The 24,750-nt window shown below is 37.1% G+C and overlaps 1 protein-coding gene across 7 annotated transcripts in view; it reads left to right on the top strand.

Moving 5' to 3' along the window:
• MDM4 (MDM4 regulator of p53) overlaps window positions 1–24,750 on the top strand; it is a 50,065-nt gene that overhangs the window by 11,301 nt on the left and 14,014 nt on the right. For 3 of the 7 annotated variants that reach the window (XM_072648081.1, XM_072648083.1, XM_072648082.1), the window contains 6 exons: window positions 6,676–6,785; window positions 9,016–9,090; window positions 17,146–17,279; window positions 17,706–17,755; window positions 20,622–20,689; window positions 21,414–21,513. In XM_072648081.1, coding sequence (XP_072504182.1) covers window positions 6,708–6,785; window positions 9,016–9,090; window positions 17,146–17,279; window positions 17,706–17,755; window positions 20,622–20,689; window positions 21,414–21,513 — 505 coding nt within the window. In that variant the 5' untranslated portion in view covers window positions 6,676–6,707. Of the gene's footprint in view, window positions 1–12; window positions 3,552–5,840; window positions 6,494–6,675; window positions 6,786–9,015; window positions 9,091–17,145; window positions 17,280–17,705; window positions 19,916–20,621; window positions 21,514–24,750 lie in introns of those variants that run through there. The other 4 variants (XM_072648084.1, XM_072648085.1, XR_011975549.1 and 1 more) reach the window with 4 other exon arrangements.

Below are 24,750 nucleotides of genomic sequence, written 5' to 3'. Positions count from 1 at the left end.
TTTATGGGCTGGGGGGGTGAGAGCTAAGCGTATGTGCATCTTTCTACTCAGCCATCTTGGCTCCTCCCCTTCCATCTTTCTTACTTGATTTTCAAAACTCTTTTTGACTTCTTCCATGGCCTGAGACCGTTGCATATTTATTTTTGAGGTTTTGGATGCAGAAGCCTTGACTTCCCTTGATGGTATGCATTGTTCTTCCTCACCAGAAAGGATGGAAGACAATACCTGTTCACTGAGAAAGTAACCTTCTATAGTCTTATTTTTTTCCCCTTTTTGGGGCATTTTCCCAGCCAGTTACTTGACTTTTGAATCCTTTGTCAAGAGGAGAGTATACTCTGGGGACCTGTAAGTTCTCAGTTGCTCCAGAGTGGCACAGTCAAGGAAGAGGAGTTTACTCCCCTCCTGGCCTGCGCATTGGTTTGGGAGCAACCAAAAATTTTTCTGCCTCGAATCTGTGAGTAGAATTCCCACTCCACAACCATCTCTGGCTCCACCAGGCAGTGCTCCTCCTCACCCCAGGGCTGTGCTTAGGGCTGAGATTCAGATCAACTCCTCAATTCCCTGAAGGGCTTTAGGTGGAGGGCTCCAAAAGTGGTTTCTGCAGTGGCTGCTGCAGGCAGTCCAGACTGTGTTCCGTTTTCCTGGGTGAAGGAGATTTCTCACTGACCTTTGAAGCTGTCTTTGGCGTTTATGAGTTTAGCAATCTGGGAACTGCTGCTGCGGATGGCTCCCTGAAGCTTGTTGAAATCCTCCCTGTCGCACTGTGCAACCCACGCTGGGCTATGCTCCTGGTGCGATAGACCTTTCCTGTCAGTCTTCCATGCTGTCTTGGGCTGGAAATCTCTTTTACTCTGTCACTTTGTGGCTTCTGCTGCTCTAGAATTTGTTTAGAGCCATTTTTACAGATATTTTATGGGCTATGTGGGGGAGCTTCTACAAGTCCATCTTTCTACTCCAGATTCCTTTTTTATTATGAGGATTTCCCAGACATGCCTGTTTGTGAGTGATGCTGTTGATTGCCTCGAGCCCCAGTATATTGCAAAGCCTTCTAGAAGTGATCTGTGATTGATCAACAGAGTTTGAACTCTCCAGCCACACAACAAAGACCAAATCATTGAAGAATGTCTGTTGCCCAGATTTCAGCATGTATCTATCTGGATGGACACTACAGAGCTTGTCCAAAGTTTTATATCTGGAGTGGAAGACAGAAGGGTGGGTGCTAAGCTGGGCCCAGAGTTGAAAAGAAGAAAAAGAGTAGACTGGATTACTTTCCAGAAACCGCAAAGCACTTTTACAGACTCAAGCTTCTAACAGCAGCAGGGGCCCATCTTTTCTATACAAACATTTTTACCAATGTTGCAGCAAAACCTGAAACACCATTACCTTTGATAAATGAAAGATGAGCATCATATAGGCCAATGGAGGGGCACATGGTAGGTGTGAGGCTGTAACATAAAGTCAGCAAGGAAGAAGAGGAGTAAAAAATATCAGCAAACTGACAGAAAAAAGAGGGCCTGGTCACATGAGAGAGTGCATCTGCACGCCTAACATTTGGGAGAGCACAGGTGAGAGCTCTCCAGGTTGGGCAGACATATATAGTTTGCAATCTGCCTTTTTAGAGTGAACTCCTTAAATTATGAGATCCCAGATCTATTTGAATATTTGAGCACATCTGACCTGATTACCTCCCCTACTCAGTAAACTTACGTGTTTCTCTTTTTTCCAGGATAAAAGCTCCTGACAGCCTATCTTTCCAGCCTTATTGTTATATATGTCACAGTTCAGCCAAATTTGCCTTTTTCTGTTCCTTACACATGACATTTCATCTACTTTCTTTGTGCTTTTGCACCAGCTTACCCCAATGCCTAGAATATACTTCCTCCTCCTTTGCCTTGTAGAATCCCTCATTTTCTTCAAGATGACCCTGAAATACATCATTTTGTATAAAAAGCCTTTACTTTTCTAAATAAATGTATTTATTTTCCCTGATAGAAGGTAGATTCCCTGAGAGCAGGGATTGTTTCCTTTTTTGTCTTTGTATCCCTAGTACTTAACAATGCTTGACACACAGAGGTGCTTAATAAAGACTTCTTGACTCATTAATAGTAACGAGGTTAGTTTTAGCTTATTTTTGAAGTTGACAGGATTCTAAAACTATTATATTCTCCCATAGCTGCTGGTGGGTATGTATTTGTTGCAGATGTGAGTGGACAGTAGAGTGATTGGGAGAGCCTGAAAGGGTAGGTGAGGGCCACGTTGTGAAGAGCCAGTGAAGATGAGTTTATATTTGGTCCTAATGGCAGTAGGGAGCTTCTAGAGTTTACTGGTCAGAACTGGAGACGGTAATACCTGTACCACTCATATCACCTATGACATGTCATGAGAATGACGTGATGACATGATCATAGATGTAGAGTGGTAAGGGATATTAGAGGGCATTAAGTCCCAAATCCCCATTTTATAGGTAAGGAAATTGGTGTCAGAGGTGGGATTTGAACCCTGTCTTCAAATTTAGCACACTATCCTCTATCGTATGTGTCCTCTACATAGGGAGCAGGTTTTCACTCTGGGCAGGGAGGCTTGATTTCTCTTTTTTTTTCTTTATTGTCTGTGGGTTGTAAAGAGCCTTTTACATGCACCAAGACAAGTGACAACCTGGAGAATTTGTAAAATGTGTGTTTAAGGTATATCACACTGTATTTAGAAGTAGAAATGTTAATTTCCCAGTTGTTTGAGAATTGTGCCACATCTATTTTTATGAGAAAGAAAGCTATCCAGAATTGTGCCTATAGATATGACCAAAACCATTCCAACTGATTGGCTAGACACAGCTAATTCTTGGAGGGAAAATCTCAGGGACAGAGAGTTCAACCTCACTTCAATGAATATAATCACAGAATGCCTCCATGTAATTATCTAAGATAATATATGGAAAGTCCTTTAGCTTTATAACTGGAAGCTAGTATTAATGTCATGGGAAGATGGACATTTTAAGAAGGCTTCCTAGGCTATTTTGGTGGGAATGTTGATGACTGAATATCTTTATTAGGATCATAAGAATCATAGATTTAGAGCTAGAAGGGACATCAGAAGACATCTAGTCCAGTCTCCTCATTTTAATAGATGAGGAGACAGGCTCAGAGAAGTTAAGTTGTTTAAGATGACATCTGTAGTCAGAAACAGAATTGCTATTTGAACATGAATCCTCTGACTCCAAATCCAAGGCTCTCCATCATACCTTGCTAACACAGATTCTGTACCTTCAACTTAAAATGGATTAATAATGGTCATTTTACAGGGAGTTCTAAAACAGTGCTCACAATGGGATCAACTTGATTCTTATTGCCTCATACTTCATTGCACAACCTTTTATGACCTTGTTTCCTGCTAAACTTTTTTCTTTTGTTCTAATACCCCAACTATGATGTCTTGTAGTTAAGTTTCAAATACATTCTCAGTGGAGGCAGGCACTCTGAGGAGGCAGATGGATCAGGTGGTGTTTTTGATTTACAGATGAGAAAAACTGATGCTCACAGGTGGTGATGTGCCTAGTAAGTACTGACATTTATTTTAAAGAATTAGATCCTGATGTTTTGACTCTCTTTAGTGTTTTTTTCCTATTAATAAGATGACTGCTGGCACCATCACATCATCTACCATTCAGCCTTAGGGCTTAGCTGGAAGAAACCTCAACTATGTTTTTCTTTTTTTTTCCCCTTTCTTCCTTGCCTTGCTCCCTGGAAGTAGCATATGGAACTTAAAATTTTTTTTTAAGAGTTTAATCCTTGATACTCCAGAGAACTATATACAGGAAAGAGGGGCCAGGATCATTACTTAAGACTGAGGGACTTAGGACTGATTTCCTGGATTGAGATAAATTCAGCAAGCATTTTTGTTAAGTGCCTACTATCTATGTTAGGGGCTGGGGATGTACAGATAAAAAGGAAACAAAACTTGCCAGTTATCAAGGACGCCAGTTATCAAGGACTCTCTCGTTCAGCTCATGCTTTCAGTGGGAGGCTTTACCTCATTCTTCTAGGTATTTGTACTCTACCCATTTCCTTCAAAATTACTTTTGTATTTACTTATTTGTACAATGGGGTTCCCCTTGCAGTGGAATGTCATTTATTACTCTTTCATTTCAACTCAGCATGTATGAGAACTGCTGTGAATGTAGAATTGATAAGACTTGACAATAGATTGGATATGGAGTAGGTCTAAGAGTGAAGTGAGGAATCAAGGATGACGCTGAAATTTTGAGGCTGAATGACTGGGAAGAGGGTGTTCTTGATAGTAATGGAAAAATTAGGAATGGAGGAAATACAATGTTCATTTTGAGCTTTTAAATGTGTACAGTTAGAGACGTCCAATAGGCATTTAGAGATGGAAGTCAACAGGATAATTAGGGCTGGATAAATAGATTTTGAGAATTAACTGCATAAAAGATGGTAATTGGATCCATGGGAACTGCACTAAGTAAAATAGTATAGTAGAGAAGAAAAGAGGGCTGTGACAAAGCTTTGGGGCATGAAGATCTAGCAAAGGAGACTGAGAATTGCTCACCCAAATAGGAGAACCAGGAGAGAATAGTATCTAAAAGATGTAGAGGGGGAGTCATCAACAGTGTCAAAAACAGCAGAGATGCTAAGAAAAATGAGGATTGAGGAAAGTCCATTGTATTTGATGATTAAGACATGGTTAGTCATTTTGGAGAGAGCCATTTCTGTTGAATGATAAAGTGAGAAGACAGGTTGTAGAGAGAAAGAGAAAAGAAAGTGGAGGCACCTCTTGTTGAACAGCTTTCTCAAGAAGTTTGGCCACAAAAGATAGAGATATAGAAAGATATCAAGGATGGAAGGATCATGCGAGGGTTTTTTGAGTATGGGGAGACATTGGACATATTTGTAGGCAGGAACCAGTACACAGGGAGAGATTAAAGATAAGTGAGAGTGGATATATGTATGTAAGTTGTTTTCTAAAAGATTTTGTAGAAATAAGAAGGTAGCAGATTTCTTTTGGTAGTACTACAGTCTTATCACTTTTTTCAAGCTTTTGGTGTATTCCCCCTCTCTTGCAGCTGTCTTTGAACTGGTTCCCTCAGTGTCTCCAAAACAAATCTCCTTTATTTTATATTTCCATTGTTAGTTTATCATAAGCAAAACCCATGCAGATGTCTAGGCTGACTCTGCTCTTTGTGGTGAAGTTACTTTCTCCAGCTAAGCTGATATCATTTTGGACTCTTCACTGTACCACATCACTGAACTCCAGTCCAGTGCGCAATTTTGTCGATCCTCTTGTGATGGGTCGTATTTTCTTCACCCATGCTATACCTCCCCAACTCAGACCCTTATCAAGTCTTGCCCCCTAATTAGTCTTCCTTTTTATTGCTTTCTCCATCCTCCGCATTTGATTTCTGAAGTCTTCAGTGGTTCTCAGTCACTGTTAGAAGAAAATATATGGTCCTCAGTTTATCATTTAGAACCCTTCATAGTCTGCATTCCAATCTGTTATTTTAGATGTACTGTAGTTCATATTAATCTCCTTTCATATTGAAGTATTTCATATTAATTGCCTTTATGGTCCAGCTAAATTGGTCCATGTGCTACTTCCAAAACTCACATTTTTTGTCTTGTATTCCTTTCCAGTGGTTTTCTATGTATCTGCAGTACAATCCCTGCTCACCTCCACTTCAAGTACCATCTCCTATATAAAACTTTTCTCCATTCACCCTAATGGTTAGTCCCCACTCTCCATTTAATTTATATTTATTTTCTTCTATTGTATTATGTGGCAATTATTCGGTAATATGTGGCAGTGAATTTGTTTTATTATCTGAAGAAATATGTATGCTTTTTGCACACAAATCATTTATCTTTGTTTTCATCACAAAATCATTTTAAGAATCATTTCTATTTTGCATAGTTGGTGTTATGTGTAGTTCATTAAACCAACTATTATCAATACTAGCCAATTCTTGATCTTTCTGTGATAGATTTTCTAACCCTTTCATGTATTTTCCCTGCCCACTCTTAAGATATATCCTTGATAGCTTAGTACTTCTGTCAGACAGTGGAAACTTTAAGGTAAACTACCTACTGCTCTATAACTTTATTCCTATAAAAATAAAAATTTGGGAGTAATGGAAATTAGGCAAAAATGAATCATCTCTGGTTTGTTCATGCTGTTTTTTTCCTGAAAAAAATCAAGAATTGATAGTACTTTATTCTTGGTTGACTCATTTATGCTGTGACCTTTGCTGTGACCGTATTTCGCATTGTTCTTAAAGGTTGACTAAGCTGTTACTAACTATCTTGACTCACATTCCCATGACCTGGTTCAAAGACTTGTCCAAACTTGTCTCTGGAGATTTCTCTTTTAAGTGCTACTAAAATACTTTAGCATCCTTATCTAACTTATACTGAAGGGTGTTCTGGAGCTTAGAGAGGAAGAGGCAAGTAAAGACAAGGGAGAAGTCCAGGCAAGGAATGCTATGGTGAGTTGGACTTGAAGGTAAAATTGCCTTTATTTTAGGTCAGTGATGATTGGGGGACTTATCTTTTGCTATATCTTGAGAAATTGATATGATTTGATTAAAATTGATATGATATGATTAAGCTTTTTTGAATTTGGGAAGTCTAAAATGCTTTGAGTAACTTTTTTTTCTTTTTTTTATAGTTAAGCTTATAGATTGCAACTTCACTGCCAAAATGTCATTGTCTTCTACTACTGCACAGTGTTCAGCATCTGAAAATGCTTGCAGGATTTCACCAGGACAAGTCAATCAGGTAACCTGCCTTTGGGAATTTCTGTTTCTCTCTCTTCAAAGTAAACATCAAACTCTGGTATGGGAAGTGAATGAACTGGTGATTTACTTTTCAGACAAGCACATTCTTTCAGACAAGAACTTTAGAAACACATATTGTGACCAATTTTCTAGGCTGTCATAACCTTGAGTTGACTACTGAGTAAAAATATTTTGATTACTAAAGAAGGAAATAATTTGAAACTTAATGTTTTTCTGAATGTGAAGATTGTACTAATATGACAAGACAGTCTTCTGTGGATTAATCAGAAATATGTAGTCCAGCCACTTAGAGTCTGACTCCTTTTTTGTTTATTAGTACTTCTGTGAAATCAGTACTCAGCTCTTAATGAAAGCGATAAGTGTTATAAGGACATTCATCATTGATTCTTTTTAATTTGGTAATTAAAGTTTAATTGAAAACTCTACTGGAATTTATTATTGAGGCTATGTCTTCATATTCTGTAGTAAGAAATTTACACTTCAAAGGCACAGAAGTCAGTGGCAAAATCAGGCTTGTACTGATGTGTCATGTGTCAGACCAGCCTGCTACCACTACTATCCCAACCATTTTCCTGGCTATTGCCTTTTTACTTTTCTGTAGATTAGTGTGGTAAATCTAGATTAGTTACAATTTAACAGTGAAAAGAAATTCAGAGAAGATTTAAAAATGACAGTTTGTGGGATAAAGGCTTGAATTTTTGCTTAGGAAAAGTACCCCCTAGATTGGACAAAATAAACACTTGGAAACTTATGGGTTAATTATTTCACAACTTGAATCTGGTATTTAGGGACATTATGATAGTAATCATGTTTATTTGTTTAAAAAAATGTGGTTACTTTCACTTTTTTACCTGAGTATATTTCCCAGTGATGGAATGGGAGGAAGAAGAAAAGAAATGTTATGTCTTTGTTACAGCTGTCAGCAACTGTGTTTGTCCATCCATTTAAAATAAAAAAAGATGAACCAAAGTACTGGGCTAGTTGGGGAAGGAGACTAGAGAGGAGATTGTAGGGAAGCTGTCTTAATCAACACTTGACTACTGAGAACCAATAGTAGAAACTGTACAATTTTAATTTCTTCCTGTCCTGGAGTTTTATAGCACCTGATCAAAGCATACTTAGACAATTAGTGAACTCTCAGATTGTACTGTACAGATGTGAAGTTAAAAAAGATGTCAAAAGTACATTTAATGTAGTTTAATGTCTTTTACTGAGCTAATCAGATTAGAGAAAATTTTGACATTTTGGATTAGCAAAACACTGGTGGTTAACACTGAAAAGTGATCCTACTCTTGAGTACTTACTGTTTTATCCTACACAGTACGGAAGTAGAGGCAATTTGATGTAGCAGAAAGAGTACTGGATTTGGAATCTAAAAGAGTCTTCACTGCTTTTGAGTAGTGACTTTTCTGAATCTTACTTTCTTTATTTGTAAATGTTAGGTTTATGCTACCAAGTTCGCAGGGTTATTGTGAAGATTAAATGAGATCATAGATATAAAATACCATATAGTGAATTGTTATTAAACCAGCATTATATTCAGTGAATCAACCAAAAATAGCCCTTACTGATATTTTTAATATTAAGCTTAGTTTGGAAAATGTTTTGTGACTTAATTTTTAAAATTGATTCATTTATTTTTTGGATCACATTTGTGATTTCTTTGGTATTGGAAAATTCCTCAACTAATTTAGATTGGCTCCTGCTTTGCATTTTAATTTTAGAGATGTATCTAGAGTCACTGAGAAGTTAATGACCTTGCCATGGTCATCCAGTCAATATGTATCAGAGGCAAAACTTGATCCTTTGTTTTCCCGAATCTGTGATTGACTCTCCAATTTTAAGTCTACAATTGACTGGCGTTCCTTTTTGTCATGTGAAGGTTATTCAAGAGGCCAGTTTCTCAGAAGTGTTAAATGCATAAAAAAATACTTAAATCACTAAAGTTATTTTAAAATGCATGATTAAATGTTTTACTAGATGGATTATTAAAACTAATATTTTATTTTGGGAATATGAATTTGTGATGGGAAGATACTAGGACAAATACATTTCATGTTCTTGAGGGCAATGAATACCTATTGTTGCAAGAAATAACCACCAGTGTTTCTTAGGCATTTAGAGAGACTCACATATTTGTGTATATCTTTCAGGATATATGTGAAATTAGCTAAAATGTAAATAGCAGATTATATTTATGTCTACATTAGGTACGACCGAAACTGCCACTGCTAAAGATTTTGCAAGCAGCAGGTGCTCAAGGTGAAATGTTCACAATGAAAGAGGTAAGCATCTAGACCTTTTGTCCATTAAATTTTAGAAAAAAATAGAAGTCAACTAATTCTCTAACACATTTCAAGAATATTTCAACAATGGAAACCAGGAAATGAATTAGTGGCTCAATCTCTTAGCAGCTCATTGTACATACTTTTAGACAGTCTAGATAACTGTGTAACAGATATTTTTAGGACACATCATGGGAAAGGGAGAAGATTTAAATCAAGAGTTCTAGTTTTGAGACATTGGAGTAGCAACTTCTGCTGTCTTTTAAACACTTAAGTTCAAGTTGTGTTTGATTATAAATTTTTTTTTCTCTAGAGTTCTTTTTGAAGTGTGTTGTCAGCTAAATGTAAGATTCACTGTGAATTCATTTATTTTAAGATTAAAATGCAAAGTGTGTACAAGATTAAAAAATGACACTGTCACTGATTTACAGGGTATCCTGCCAGCCAGGAATTAAATGCAGTAGTTTTTCATTATAAATATGTCAGATATTCCTGCAGAACCCTGTGACTTATTTTAAACACTTATGCATTTAAATAACTTATTTAGCCTCTAAATTTTTTTTTTTTGGCAAAAACAAATTGAATACTTTTCAGTGGTTGAGGACTTAGTGTTAAAATGTTAATCAGTGTTAGCAGCCCACACAGAGCATAGTGGAGATCTTCCATTGAATGGGGAAGAAAAATTGTGTGTCTCTCTAATTTACTGAAACATTTTGTTTTCAAATGCAAACTGTTCCAAACAAACTGTTTTAGAGAGCTCATTGTTGGAGAAAGTTAATTTACTTTTTGTTAATCTAAAGGAGGCATGTGTCATTTAACTTAGGATGCTCTTTGATACTGACTTTTGTATTTAGCCAGTTTTGTTTGTTTGTACTCATTGCATATACTTATGTATACTGTTGTGTTAACTTCATCTAATGTATCCTTTTGTAGATCTTCCCAGTTTTCTCTGGATTCTCTATTATTCCTTATGTTGCAATAATATCTGTTTCATTCACATACCTTAATTTGTAAGGCATTTCTCAAGTCTTGGGGCTTTTTGTTATCACAAATGGGCTATTATGGCCATGTATGTACATGGGGGCTTACCTTTCTATAACTTATATATAACTTCTGTATTCTATAACTTCTATGTTATGATCTCAGTAGAGAAATCTCTTGAAGAGTATAAAAAAATCAGTTACTTTAATTGCATAATTTAAGATTGTTTTCCAGAAGGATTGAACCAATTCAGAAATAGCTCTAATACTAGTGAATTAGCAAGCATGATATTCAACAATGAGTTTTCCATTTTTTTTATAGTATTTTTGCTAGGTTGGTAGTTGGGAGGGGTGTAGGATAGGGGATTAATGCTTCAGGATTCTTTTATTATGAGTTTCTCTTAATTAGGGATTTGGAAAGTTTTTCAAGTCTTTTCAGTTGAAGAGATAAAAATTATTAGTGTCTAGAGTGACTCTTAGTCATACGCTTGTGACATTCCCAGTAGTTTTTAGCTGTCAGACTTTCATTAGAGTTTTTTAATGCATTTTTCCCCAAGTTTGCATTTATTCTTCTGATGTTAGATGGATTGGTTTTTATTTGTACGGAAGTTTTTTAGTTTTATACAGTGATTGTCTTTTGTATGTCATGATATTTTCTATCCTGTGTTTGATTATGAATTTTTTCCCTAGTGGAAAAATAGAATCAAGTAGAAAATAGTGGAGAATTTCTATTCCTAGTAGAGAATAGAAATTAGTTGAGAATACAAAGTTTTCTCTCTCATGATTATGGAGAGCTTTATTCTCTCTCTTCTTTAAAAAAATTATATAACTTTACATATTTACGCTATTTATCCTTTTGGCATTTGTTGTAGCAGAAGGTATAAAATGCTGACCTAAAGACTTTTTGGTTAGGTCTTTTTGGATTCAACTTTTTTTTTATTGAACAGTAGTCACTGAAAAAAAGAAGAACAAAACCCTTGTAACAAATACAGTCAAGTAAAGCACATTTTTGCATTGGCCATGTCTAAAAACACGTCTTGTTCTGCATCCTGAGCCTGTCTCTTTTCACCTTTCTGTCTGTCAGGAGGTGTGTAACATGCTTCATCTCATGTCTGCTGGAGCCATGGTGGTGATCAAGAGTTCTTTAATATTGTTATGTTCTTGATGTAGTCACTTCATCCTGCATACAAGTCTAATCCAGGTCGCATGAAAACATCCTCTTTTACAATTTTTATGGCACAATAGTATTCCATTTCGTTCACATGCCATAAATATTTAGCCATTCCCCAATTGATGGGCACCCCCATGGTTCCCAGTTCTTTTCTGCTACAAAAAGAGGTGCTATAGATATTTTTGTATGTGTAGAGAACCTTTTCTTCTTTCTTTGACATATTTGGGGTAAAGGCCTGACAGTGTTACTGCTAGGTCAAAGAATGTGCACCGTTTTAATGACTTTTTGGGCACAGTTCCAAATGCTTTTCAAAATGGCTGAACCAATTCACAGCTCGAAGAGCAGCACATTCATGTGTTGTGCGTTAAGCTTCTTTATTGTTATCATCAGTTAGAGAGGCAGCTAGGTGGCATAGGAAGACTGACTCTGATTCTGGGCAAGTAACTTAAGCTCTCTGTGTCGGTTTCCTCATCTATAAAATGGTGATCATGATCACCTATCTCACGGGGTTATTGTGACGATCAAATGAGTTTATATATGTAAAGTGCTTTGCGAACCTTAAAGTACAATATGTGTGCTAGCTATTATTAATCTTACCTCATAAAGAATCTCTTCTCCTGTAGCTTGTGCTCTTGGGTTTACCAAAAACTTGCTTGTAGGTCCTGTTTATTTGGCCTATTCTACTGATATACTTTTTCATTTTTTAATCCAATGGTAGATAATTTTGTTAATTACAAAGTGTAAGATGAAATCTGGTGATGACAAGCTTCTCTCTGACTTTTTTTTCCATTATTTCCTTGGATATTCTTAACCTGTTATTCCTGCAAATCAGTTTTTAAAAATTCTCTAATTACTTTGGTAATTTGGATAGTGTTGCCATTTTTACTATATTGGAGTGTCTGATGTGTTGGCATTTCAAAGACTTTGCCCAGTTCTGGATTTCTTAAACGGAGTGCTTGGAAATCAGTTTTGTGAAAATTCCCCTCCTCCTCCCATCCCCCAGACTTAAGCTCAATATTCAGTACACATTTTTCTTGTGTGTGAGACATTTCCCCCTTTACATTCCAATATTTCCTTTCTTGTTGCTGATAGGTAGTTTTATATGATTTTTGACTAGAGTTCTTTGATGTAGAGTTGGTTTTTTTAAGACCACTTGGAATATCTTCTCTTTTCCCTATTAGTTCTTGAGAGTAACAATCACCTTTTTTTCTGATGATGAATTATAGATTGTATTGATTATCAGTCTCTTTTTTTCCTCTCCCAATATTACCACTCCTCCTCCCCCTAAGTCTGAAGGGTATTTCCAGTTTGATATACTTGCCTTCCAAAACACTAGATTTTGAATAAGTTTTTTTTACACCACTTCCTAAATTCTAACTTGCTTGTGGCTTTGAGAATCTAAGCACCATGGTAGCTCTGTTTTCTATCAAAGTCTCATGTTTAGTTTGAAAGTTCTTTACCAGAAATAACAGTAAAAGTAAATCAGATGGTTTATAGTTAGAATGATGAAGCTTTGACCCAGAAAAGAGTTGAGAAAAGAACTCTCTCCATTGATTGCTGGGGCAGGGGACTATGGCAGCGAACATTCAATATAATGTCAGACAAGGCCTGTGTATTAGTTTTGCTAAACTGATTTATTTATTGTTGTTCTTTAAAAGTTTTTGTTACAAGGTAGAGTTTGGTTGGAAGAATTGGAGATATTTCAAGAGGAATGTTGATTAAAACAAAAAGACTTCAAGTAAAGAAGGGAAAATAAGAAAACACTGTCTTAGCACCTTTCCTAAACCTTCAGTTTCTACACCAGTATTACTTCACACCAGTGACACTCAACTTTTCAAATATAAGTATTCTTTTTTTGGTTAAACAGTTTTATGGGCCTTGTTCCCTCCACATGACAGTTACATGCATGAATGAATATTGTGTTGGAGCTAAATGGAAATCAAAGTAACAGTGCTAGGTCTAAAGGGACTACGCAGATCCTGTGAATAACTTGGAGAACATAGCCTCTGAATTGAGATCCACCATCCTAAGATCTTACTGTTTGCTGTTTGAATCTGAATGGGAAGATTAGAAGGACAAGATTGTTTCTATTTAGTCAGTACATCAGCAAGCAGCAGTTAAGCTTCAGTTATGTGCAGTCGTTGTGCTAGGCACTGGGCATATGAAATAGGTCTGGCTTCAAGGAAATTACTTTCTCTTTGGTGAGAAAACACTTCTTGGGCATTCAGGTCAACAGGAAACTACCAAGAAATACTTAGGGCCATACCTGTTCAAATTAATATTAGCATATTACACTTAATGGTTTCCTAGAATCTCCTATCAGTGCACTTAGCATGCATTGAGGCAACAGAATAAAGTCCAGAGTCCTGGATTATGTTGGTATACTTGTGTTTTAGTTCCAGTTCTGTCATCAGTTTATTGTACTAAAATAATAACTGGCATTTATATGTCACTTTAAAGTTTGCAAAATGCTTTGGGCATATAACCTAATTTGAGCCTTATGACAATGTTGAAAGGTACTACTGGTGGTATGACCATTTTCTGAATGAGGAACATATTGGAGACATGAAGGAACTTGTGCAGTGTTACACAGCTTGGTCTCCGCAGGCTTCTGTGATTCACAAAAACACCTCTCTTTGTCCAAGAAAGACTTTCTCTGTCTAGAAAGCCATGCTGTGTGTGTGTGTGTGTGTGTGTGTGTGTGTGTGTGTGTGTGTGTGTGTGTGCGCGCGCGCGCGCAAGTGAGCACGTCGCTTTGGACCTCAGTTCTATTCTTTGCAATAAAGTTAGTACTGCTTGACCTACCTGATTGAAAGGATTGTTGTCAGAATCAAAGTAACTGAGGAGAAAGTATTTTGAGAAGTATAAATTTTCATAACAATATTATTAGAGAAGACTGCTCCGTGATCTGGGCAGGTTCTCTTCCTCAGAGTTTGACACATGCTTGGGCTTTGTTGCTGGGTGTCAGTCCCTCATTTTTCTTTCTCTCCTTGCTCAGGCTACTTTAATAATTGTTTATATTAGTACTCTGGGGTACATCTCTTGGAAAAAGGAACGTAGTATCACTTATCCAATGTAATGAGAGTAGCTTAAGGGGATTGTCTGTGCAGATATCCAACATAATAATGAGATGGTTATTGACAGTTCCCTTAGGCTCTGCTAAATAAGTTGGAGAAGTGTATGGGCATAAATGATTTATATGTACTTTACTCTGCTTATGATTGAATTGTGATAGGAGCAAAGTTCTAACTGGCTGAAGATATAAATAGACTCAATTAATGAAGCATTGTTGCTGCTTTTTGTTTTCTTGTCTGATACTTGGGCAAATCACTTAATTTTTATTGCTGATTTGTAAACTTAAACTAAGTGTAGGATAAAGCAACACTAAGCTAAAATGAGTAGTGAGAGTATAGGATATATTTCACTTGAAATTTTAAAGTATCTTATTGATGCTCTTTTTGAAAATAATGGTTTCACTAACCAGTATCTCCCTTGCCTATTATAGAATCTTCCCAAGTATCAAAAAGTTCAGCTAAGCAAAATGAATTAATACATTCACCATGTCAGATAAACGCCATTCTGTAAGAGGCATTTGTCGTTTTTCTAAAGTCAAGATTTTTTAACATTGTTTTTTTGGTGATAACGTTGATCATAGTTAATGTACATGTGTATTTCTATTTTGTTACTCAGATGAAATGCTGCAGAGTAGACTGAATTTTTAAGTAATTGGATGCAGAACTTAAATATACTCATTTGCTGTAGATGATTATTTTTTTGGATTGAAGGGAATGCTGTTTATTTGTTTGTATTCTAATTATTTATTTAAAAATAATCTACGTATTCGGGATATAGTTTGTCTTTCCTAAGCTAGGTATCAAGAGTGAGGTTGAGAAGAGAGAAGACCTTCTAGTAAGGTTTCCTTGTACATGGATCCCTTTATTTGGAAGATCACTAAGCTTGTTAGCACCTAAGGAAATAGTTTTGGTGTGACTGAGGTAATTATGTAGTCTATCAGTTCCAGGAAAAATATGGTGGAAAGGTCACCTGTGTAAGATTCTAACCTTCAGGCTTTAAGACTGTAGTGTTTCCTCTTCTGTAGTCTTCCCTCTTTTTTCATTTTATTGCAACTATTGTACAGTGAGGGTCCTGGGCTAGATGATGTTCCATCTAAGTGTTGTGCTTCTAGCTGACTAAAATAAATTGATAAGATGGAGAAAAAAATTCCATAATATACATTTTAGGCACAAAAGACCAGTTTTTATTCATTTAGATTAAATAAATTCTAAATTTTAGAGAGACAAATAGAAGTTCAAAGATGAGCAGCGTTCCCTATGCCCATGTTAGAAATTTGAAAATTTCTAATTACAAGCCATTTTGGGGTGATAGTTTATAATCTCCAATAAATAAAATTTCACACTTGGGTTAAGTGAAAGTTCAAGATTTAGGTAAAAGTCCCAGAATAATAGTAACTTTGGTGCATTCTGAATAATTTTTGTAAAATTTTTCAGTCTCTTTGATATATACTCCCTCTGAGGTGTAGGACTTTTTTTGTCTCAGGTTCTGGAACTTGTTTTTAAAAATACGTTGACAGCTTTATTTCATTGCAGTTAGTTTATTTTGTAGCCATATGTATTTTATGCTTTTAACAACATTATCGGAGAAGAGGTGTGTAGGTTTCACTAGCCTGCCAAAGGGAAACAAAAAAAAGATGAAGAACTCTGCTCTGAGGATTCTCACTACTACCTGATCAGAAGTAAAGGGAAGAGACTTTCTTCTCTTGGTCTAAAGATTATTTTAAATCACTTCAGGAAGGGTGGATTAGAAACTAGTTAGACCTTCTGTAAGAAAGATGTAAAAAGATTTCAGTGGAGGGCTTTCTCTCAGAGGATAAGGGTTTCTTATGCAGATTAGTTCAAAGACTAGAATGCCTAGAAAACTGCTTTCTTAATCTTTCTAAAAAATGGAGTATATGTTAAGTCTGTATCGCAAAGAGATCCACAAAAAGGGGGAAAGGACCTAGTTGTATAAAAATATTTATAGCAGCTCTTTTTGTGGTGGCTAAGAATTGGAAATCAGGGAGGATGCCCATCAATTGGGGAATGGCAGAAGAAGTTGTGGTATATGATTGTGATGGAATATCATTGTGCTATAAGAAATGACAATCAGGGTGATTTTATAAAAACCTGGAAAGATTTACCAGAACTGATGCAAAGTGAAGTGAGCAGGACAAGGAGAACTGTTGTTTGTACTCTACTGTAACAGCAATACTGTATGATGAAGTGCTGTGAATGACTTAGCAATTCTCTGCAATACAGTGATCTAAGACAATCTCTAAGGAGTAATGAGGAAGCACATATTTAGGTATATGCACAGCAAGGACCAGATGACCTTGGGAGAGAAAGCACCAGGAGCTGGTGGGCCAGGGAAGGCCCCCTGCAGAAGGTAACAGTGGAGCTAAGGCTTGATTCCAAGAGGTGGAGATGAAGAGGAACAACTTTCCAGGCCCCAGTGGTTGCCAGTGTTTAGGCAGAGTGCAGTGTAGAAGGAATGGCAAGAGTGTGGGGAGGGGAGTTACTCAGAATAGGGGTGGAAACAGGGGGTGTTAGGATAGGAAGGTATTTAAATATCTTTTAAGCCATGACTGAGTGCAGAGTACTTATACTAAGTGTATGGGACACAGAGAAAAATGAAACCATTGTTACCCTCATGGAGCTCTAATTTTATTGCAGCTAGTACCAATCATGTTCTTATACCCCAAGGTTTTTTTTACTCTTGTCACTGAGGTCCTCAAAAATATGGATGTTGGCATTCCTCAATAGGTATCCCTTCTCTCCTATAAAAATGAATGCTGAGTTGTAGGTAGTACCTGGACAGATGTTGTTTTGCTGTTTTATGCCCTTGCAGGTCATGCATTATCTAGGCCAGTATATAATGGTGAAGCAGCTTTATGATCAGCAAGAGCAGCATATGGTGTATTGTGGTGGAGATCTTCTAGGAGAGCTGCTGGGACTTCAGAGCTTCTCTGTGAAAGATCCAAGGTGAGAATATTGAAGGTTTGCCATAATCTTGTGTGATATGTGGATCTGTGTCCACAATCCAGCAGGAGTTGAGAAGTCCATGTTCTTTTCTCCCTGTGTAGTAACATCTACCCCCTCTGAATCCATTTTATCTTGGATTCGTAATGAGGATTGCTTAATCAAAATTTAAAACTAAAAGTCAAGAACTGTTTCTTCCATGAAATAATCTTTATTTAGGTTGGCAGGCTTCCAGGAATAAGAACTATTATTTTCTCTTTTATAGATCTGTTTCTTCATCACTTAAATAGGAATAATGACGTAGCACCTTCCTGCCTCATAAGGAGAGAAATAATGACATTTGTTAAGCACTTTGAGAACTCTTAGAACTGCAGAAATCTGAGTAACTATATTTTTCTGTGTTTAATTTTTTCCTTCATCTCTTAACAGCCCCCTTTATGACATGCTAAGAAAGAACCTGGTTACCACAACTATTACAGGTATGCCCATCCTCTTTTGTCAACACACACATATATGTATATATGTAAATATACACACATAGTACAGCAGTGATTTGATTAGGGTAAGTAATTGGAAAGGAGGAATATGGATGAAATCATATAGGAATGATTAGAAGGAATATGTCACTTTTAGCAATGCTATTGCCACGTATTCAAGCGCCAGTTTAACTTTTTTCTTGATTATGATGTATTAATTCTTTCAATGTAGTTGATAAAGCATTTGCGGGAAATTGTGTGTGTGTGTGTGTGTGTGCACGCGCACACGCACCTGTGCACATGTATGTGTGTATCTTGACTGTGTTTGTCAAGAAAATAAGTGAGGTCCGAGGGTTGACTGAGTGAGTCAGACATAATTAAGAACTGGATCCATACATTTTATCATTTCTAGGAATGTAAAATTTACAAAACATTTTATTTAACCCTTTACTCTCAGATTTTCACCTATTTGTTTGAGCTGGTCTCAAATTAGGAAAGTCTGAAGAGTTTTGGAACTTTGTCCTCTTAAGAAATCTACCCCAGTTGTGTTAATCCCTGAAATTTTGTCTTGTTTTGATAGTTTATAGTAATAAGTAAATTGGTGGTCATCCATCCCTAATAACTCTGCTTGCCTAGAAATGAGGGAAAACACTTTGAACTTTTTCAAATCTAAATGTGTGAACTTTAGTTCTTAAATTCTGCAGATAAACTTTGGGGTCCTTGGACTCACTGGGACAGTTCTCAAAGTTCAGGAAGACCTTGTAAATGAAATGGCCACCTTGAAATTTAATTACTTGTGCAGCAGTTCAGCTTCTTTAGCTGTAGCATCTCTATTTCTTTGAGCCCTAAAGGAGGGAAACTTAGCAATTTCAGTAGATACCCAGGAAATCAATAAACTTTATGTCTAATAATTGAACTATAACAATACAGGATACATATATCTCTGTCTCTAGATCTGTCTATACATAAACACATGCATATATCTGTATTTAAAGTCTTCATGTTTTTGTTTTTTTTACTTCATTTGTTATATCATACTAATTTTGCAGGAGCTAGCTTGCCACAAATGCTATCAATACATAATCTTTTCTTCTGGTGACAGAATTTGCCCCAAAATGTTTTTGTGATTGCCCCTCTAATAGCAGTTGCACTTTTGTGAGTGAACATTTCTTTGGCTATTTCTGCTAACTTAAATGGATTGGATATTGCTTTTTCCATTAGTAAAGGAAGTGAAAGGAAATCTTTCTTCCTTCCTTTACCTCCATATCTCTTATGAAGCACAATTCACCTCCTGGGGTATACCTTTTGATTGAAGGGAAGGCTATTATTTTAAAGAAATTTGTTCCATTAAATCATCTTCTCTGTGTTTGAGTGTGGCAGATCTGGGCCTTTATTTGATACTTCCATTATTTGCATGCTAGCTTCCTTAGAGGTGATTTTTACTTTGTTTTGTTCTGCCAGTTGCTTTAACATAGATAAGGAGCTGTTTTGAAGCTACACATCACAGTAACTGTCTAACTAGCTCTTCATCTGTGTGGTATCCTAACTTGAACTTTTTGTTAAAGGGCAATATATCTTAGCAAAGCTTTTCTCAAAAGAAACAGTAATGTGTTTTGATCCCTTCATCTTCTGTCTTTAAACATTTTTTTTAACCTACAAAGCATGTCTCTTTACTCATCAAAAAAATTAACAGAATTATAGCAGTTTTGGAGAGTTCTGCTTTGTAACAACAACTGTATTGTCAACTGAGTTAAAATTGAAAGATCTTTAGTCAATGTTTGTGTCATGAGTGAAATTGAAGAGGATAGATATGACCATGCTAAGAGCCATTCTCATTATAACTCAGGTGCATATATGTGTCTGCAAAACAAGTACTCCTAGAGCTGGTAGGGGCCACAGAGTCCATTTAGTCCCACCCCCTTCATTTTACATGTGAGAAAATGAAATGATTTGCCCAAGGTTATGTAGTAGTAGGTAAACTTTAGAGGTGAGATCTGAACCTAGGGCCTTTGACTTCGGAACCAATGTTATTTCCTTGATGATTCTTTCCCTTGCTGCTTATTTTGCCCAGGCTTCATTTCTGTCTCCTTTTATACTTGCAAGATTTCCAAGTGTTGGAGTCTTTGAATTGCATTTTTCCTTTGGAATGATTTAGTCCCCAAACAGTAGTCTCACTAAGTTTATCATAATTTGTTCACCTTGATAAAGTCTTTCATCTAATTGCTCTGCCCTTTTTTTTTGAGCATACATAGTGACCAGAATAATTAATGCTGTGTTTTAGGCACTTATAATCTTACATCACGTAATGAGTCCTTTCTAATGTTGTTGTCACATAACCAGCTGCTTCTCATAGTATCATTGGTCCTGGATTGGATAAGTATGCTTACTTGTAAAGAAGGAAGTGGAGAGATTTCTGTTTTCAAATTTCTTGTAGACCTTTGCAGATTTGGCTTTGATAAAAAATGCTATGAAACCACATGTGAAGAAGCTCTTTAAAGAGTTTTCTATCACATCTTCTTTAAAGAGTTTTCTCTCTGATTGTAGCTATGTTTTCAAAATTTCTTAGAGAAATTTGCAGACTTATTGTAGAAGAACACTTGTAGTCATTTTCCTTAAGTAAAGCATCTCTTCCTTCCCCCCAAATTGTACTCTGTCACTTCGTTTTTAACCGGGCCTATCTTGACATAGCTTCCTTGTCTTTGATTCCTCTCTCCTTGCTATTGAAAGCATTATGCAGTCATCATGGAGGTCTACACTTGTAAGGACCAAGTCCGGCTCCAGGAATGTTTGCTGAGGTCCTTTCTGTGTGGAAAGAATGGTTATTACCAGGGAAGGTTTTTTTTTTCCTTTTGTTTTACTTACCATCTAGATGCTGCACAGACTCTCCCTCTCGCACAGGATCAGAGTATGGATATTCCAAGCCGAGATCAACTGAAGGTAAAATCACCAACTGGTGACTTCTTTTGTTGTACAGAGTGGCCCCTTCTCTGTACCTCTGGATCTTGGGCTCCCAAAACCTTTCCTCTTTGTAGTCAAACTTGACAGGTAAAGTTCTTGGGAGTCTACAGACCAAGGACAGAGTGAACCTTCTCTGTTCCGCCCATAACAGAGTTCCAGTCTCTGAGTTTTTCTTGGGATGTAGCACTTCTTATCTTTACTCCTTCCAGTTTACACTTTCTTTTGAGTTTGTGTATGTGTGTATGCGCATGTGTTTTGAGCAAGCTGCTTTACTAGAGTTGAAACATCTTATGTGGAAGTAAGGACTAATCAGGCAGTTTCTTGCAGTTTTCCCCAAACCTACAGAAACTGTTACTGTAGTCTTGATTTTATGTTCATTGAACCAATCTCCTAGGAGACACTTCCTTTATTTTAGTAATAGGCTAGAGGGAGACCAGGTGCTAACAGATTGTTCAAAATGACAGTTTTTGGTCTCTTGTTCAGCTGAGATTTTCCTCAGGTTTGGGACTTCTCAGCTCCACTCAGGGAAGATAAACTGACTTTCTGAATTTAAATGAGTGTTGTTTACTTCAGTGTTCATTTTCTTGTGCATAACCCATTGTGTTGCACTTTTACTGGTGACTCAGAGTGGAACTGCTACATCCCCTTGGCCCAGTCTAGTGTACCACACTCATTGGATGGCTTTCTCCTTCCTTCCATTTAGCAAGGTGCAGAGGGAAGTTCCAGCCCCAGGAATGGACTTGAAGAAGGTGATGCTCTTGCTTTGTCTACCTCACAGCGCAAATGCAGATATCCAAGATCAGGTGAGGACTGAACTGAAGCGATGAATACTCTTGTAGGCTATAAAGATTACCCTCTGGTAAAATCCTCCAGTGCTTTATTGTGGCATCATGGTGTGACTCTGGGCTCTGGAAGGCTACATTAGTGAAACATAAGTTTTGGCAGGCTCTGCCAAACTGGTAAGACTTTGAGTGTATAACTCGTGACAGACTGGGTCTCTTGTACCTAGATTGACCTAGATAAGTCTTGAAAAAATTACCACTAGTTTGTCGACAAGTTGAGTAATTTTTCAACCATAACAATTCTTGAAGACCATTTGCTAAGTCAGAGTGGTTGTAATTTGCTTCGTTGAATGGCGTACCTTTGCTGATGACATCCTGGTTTCTGGCATCATTCAGGTAGAAGAACTAGAATAATTCTCTACAATATAGACATATACTGTAATGAATTAATGTTATTGTAGAAGCTCTCTATGAGTTTCTATGTGCTTTATTAATTAGCATTCCCAGAACACTCAAGTTGAAAGGGATATGTCATATCATCTCCTTGTTATTCTTTGAAACAGTGTTCTTTTTAAACTTCTTTTGTAGCCTTAGATCCAATTGCATTTTTCAAAAGAAGTTAGGGGGTTCCTTATCGGTCTGCTTTTAAAAATTGATTTTTTTGTTAGAACTTTGGGATGATGGGAAAAAAATGTCATTGTGCATGCAGCAGTTTCCCCCTCACTTATCCATGTCATCAAGTGAATTTTCCCTCTCTGTGTGCCCTAAGACTCTGCAGCCACTTCAGCTCACTTCAAATCATCCTTTTGTTTACATTCCCTCCCTATACTTGATCAGGTTAGAATTGGGGGTTTGCCTTGCCTGATGGAGGGGAAAGTCAGTTTTCAGGGAGATTAAAGTTTTTGCAGCTTAACAAGGGTTGGGACTAACATTTCTGTCTCTGACCTTTGTGTATAATAACCAAATGTACCATTGCTGTTGCTTTGTATGTATGGTTGGAAAAACCCAGATTGAGTTAAAACTGGGATGTGGGAAACCACATAAAATCTCTATTATGTTTAATAGTCTTTCAGAGTCATGATTTTATGTGCACAGATTTACAGAATCATAAATATACATGCAAAGGATTTTATAGCATACATGGTTCCTGATCCAGGTCGTGGGTTTCATAAATAAATACATACTTGGAGGAAATGGACATTTAAACCCTAATAGTGCATCTGTCATTAAGAAATGTCACCAAAATATTAAAAGACCGTTCTTAAGGATATTTGGAATGTTCAAATTATCAGGTACAGAATTTTTTTTTCCTTTGTACAGATTATATAGGAATATTAACTCAATTGTGTGAGATCCTTGAAATCTAAGCTGTACTAGTTTTTGGAGAGGAATTTTAAATGTGTAGTCTTAAAGCAGTTTATTTTTTATATAGATTCCTTATGATGCAAGAACACTCTTAGTGAGGATGTTTGAGGTATACAGAAACTTAATTGTCATCGTGCTCCATGTCTAGGGATGTTTACTTTGCAGTCCTCTCAGCTTAACCTTCTGAGAGTTGGGGCAAGTGGCCTGATAATTGAGATAAATCCAAAGCTCAAAAGAAAAGAGTGGTTTAGTTTGAGTCTCTCAGAATAGGTGCCCTTAGAGTGGATTGTGAAATTTACATATATGAGGAAGATGGCTCATGCTTCGTAGTCCTAGCAGAGTTACCTTAGATTTCATACTTATCTTTGACTTCTGTTAGACATCTCTGAGGAGCAACCAGACTCATAGAGCCATTTTTAGGCCCATTGACACAGTGATCAACATGATTTTTAAGTATATAGACAGTTCTCATTTTAGGTCAATTCATATTACACAAATGTGATTTTATATAAATCTACAAGAAATCTACATGCCAAAAAACAAAACAAAACAAAACCCTAACAGGCTTAAGTTAACTTTACTGTACAATACTGTGCTTGCGCTTTCTATCTCTGTCTGTCTCTTTGCCTGTCTCTCTCTTTATTCTTCCCTCTTGGCCTGGTCCCCAGCCCTCCTTCCTCCTGGTTCCCCAACCCTCCTCCCCGCTCCTGGTCCCCAGCCCTCCTCCCTCTTGCCCTTCCATGGCTTCCCCCCCACCAAAAAAACCAACCAGAACCTCAAAGGGAAGGACCTCCTTGGAGCCTGGTGGGGGCTTACCTTGAAACCTCCAGGCCAAGAGAGGATACCTTTGCCCCACTCATCCACATGTCTGACTCCTGTGTGTCTGTCTTCTGTCTTTTGGGATTTTGGTACTGAGTGCCTGGCCCTAGCCTGCTTCCCAAGTGTTCTTCCTCTTGGTTCTCCTATATGTCTGTCACTAGCCCCTGCTTGTTCCTCCTCTTGCTCTTATTTCTCTGTCCCTGGCCCCTACACATCCTTGAACCATGTGCTGGCTCCTGTTCCTCCAAGGACATGTGAGCTCCTTCCTGCTTTCCTCCCTTCTCCACGGCATTCACATTATATAAAAATTGCGTTACCTAGAGGTCTGCCTTGCTTCCGTAGGGACCTATTCATTGGAGTTCCATTGTTTGTCAATAACAGTAATTTATATTTATGAGTGTTTCAGAATTATAGGGCCTTTTCATATAATTATGGTGATATATATAATCTTTTAAAATCTCAATAACTGAATTTTTATCTTATTTTACTTCAAAAAAATAGGAGCTCAGACAGCTTTAATTAACTCGATTTACTTAATTTACTCATGGTTACTGAGTAGTAGAGACAAGACTTGAATTCAAGTGTTCTAACACCTGAATGAATCAGATGCGCTCTGCCATGCACCACAGTGGGGGTGTTAGGAGTGCTAATAAAGGCTTAGGGATCACCTATGGATATTATAAGCACCTTGGGGCACTGGTAAGGGCAAAGGGAAAGAGAGAGCATTGGAATCGAAAAGTTTTGTTTGGTATTTTTTTTAAAGGAAGCTATATAAAAGGTTGGAGGAGTGAGAATGGAGAGGAAGAAAAAGAGGGTTAGGAGTACTGTAAATTGCCTACCTCTGACTTAGAGGTTAGAGTTGTTAACAGGGAGTTGGAAGCACTACAGTATATTCTTTGCTTCATCATTAAATTATTAAAGCCCTGGAGCAGGTCACTTAATGAGTATTTCATCCAAACAGTAGGAAGAACAATTCCTGTTCCTTATCCACGTTGTACAGAAGTTGTGGGGATTATTAAAGGATGTAGGTTCTTCAGTTCTCGTACATAGATAGTGTATTCATTGTCATTCTTG

Source organism: Notamacropus eugenii, chromosome 2 (genome assembly GCF_028372415.1).
Source record: "Notamacropus eugenii isolate mMacEug1 chromosome 2, mMacEug1.pri_v2, whole genome shotgun sequence".
Classification (NCBI taxonomy): Eukaryota; Metazoa; Chordata; class Mammalia; order Diprotodontia; family Macropodidae; genus Notamacropus; species Notamacropus eugenii.
Note: the sequence above shows the minus strand (reverse complement) of the source record. Positions and strands in the feature narration are given on the sequence as shown.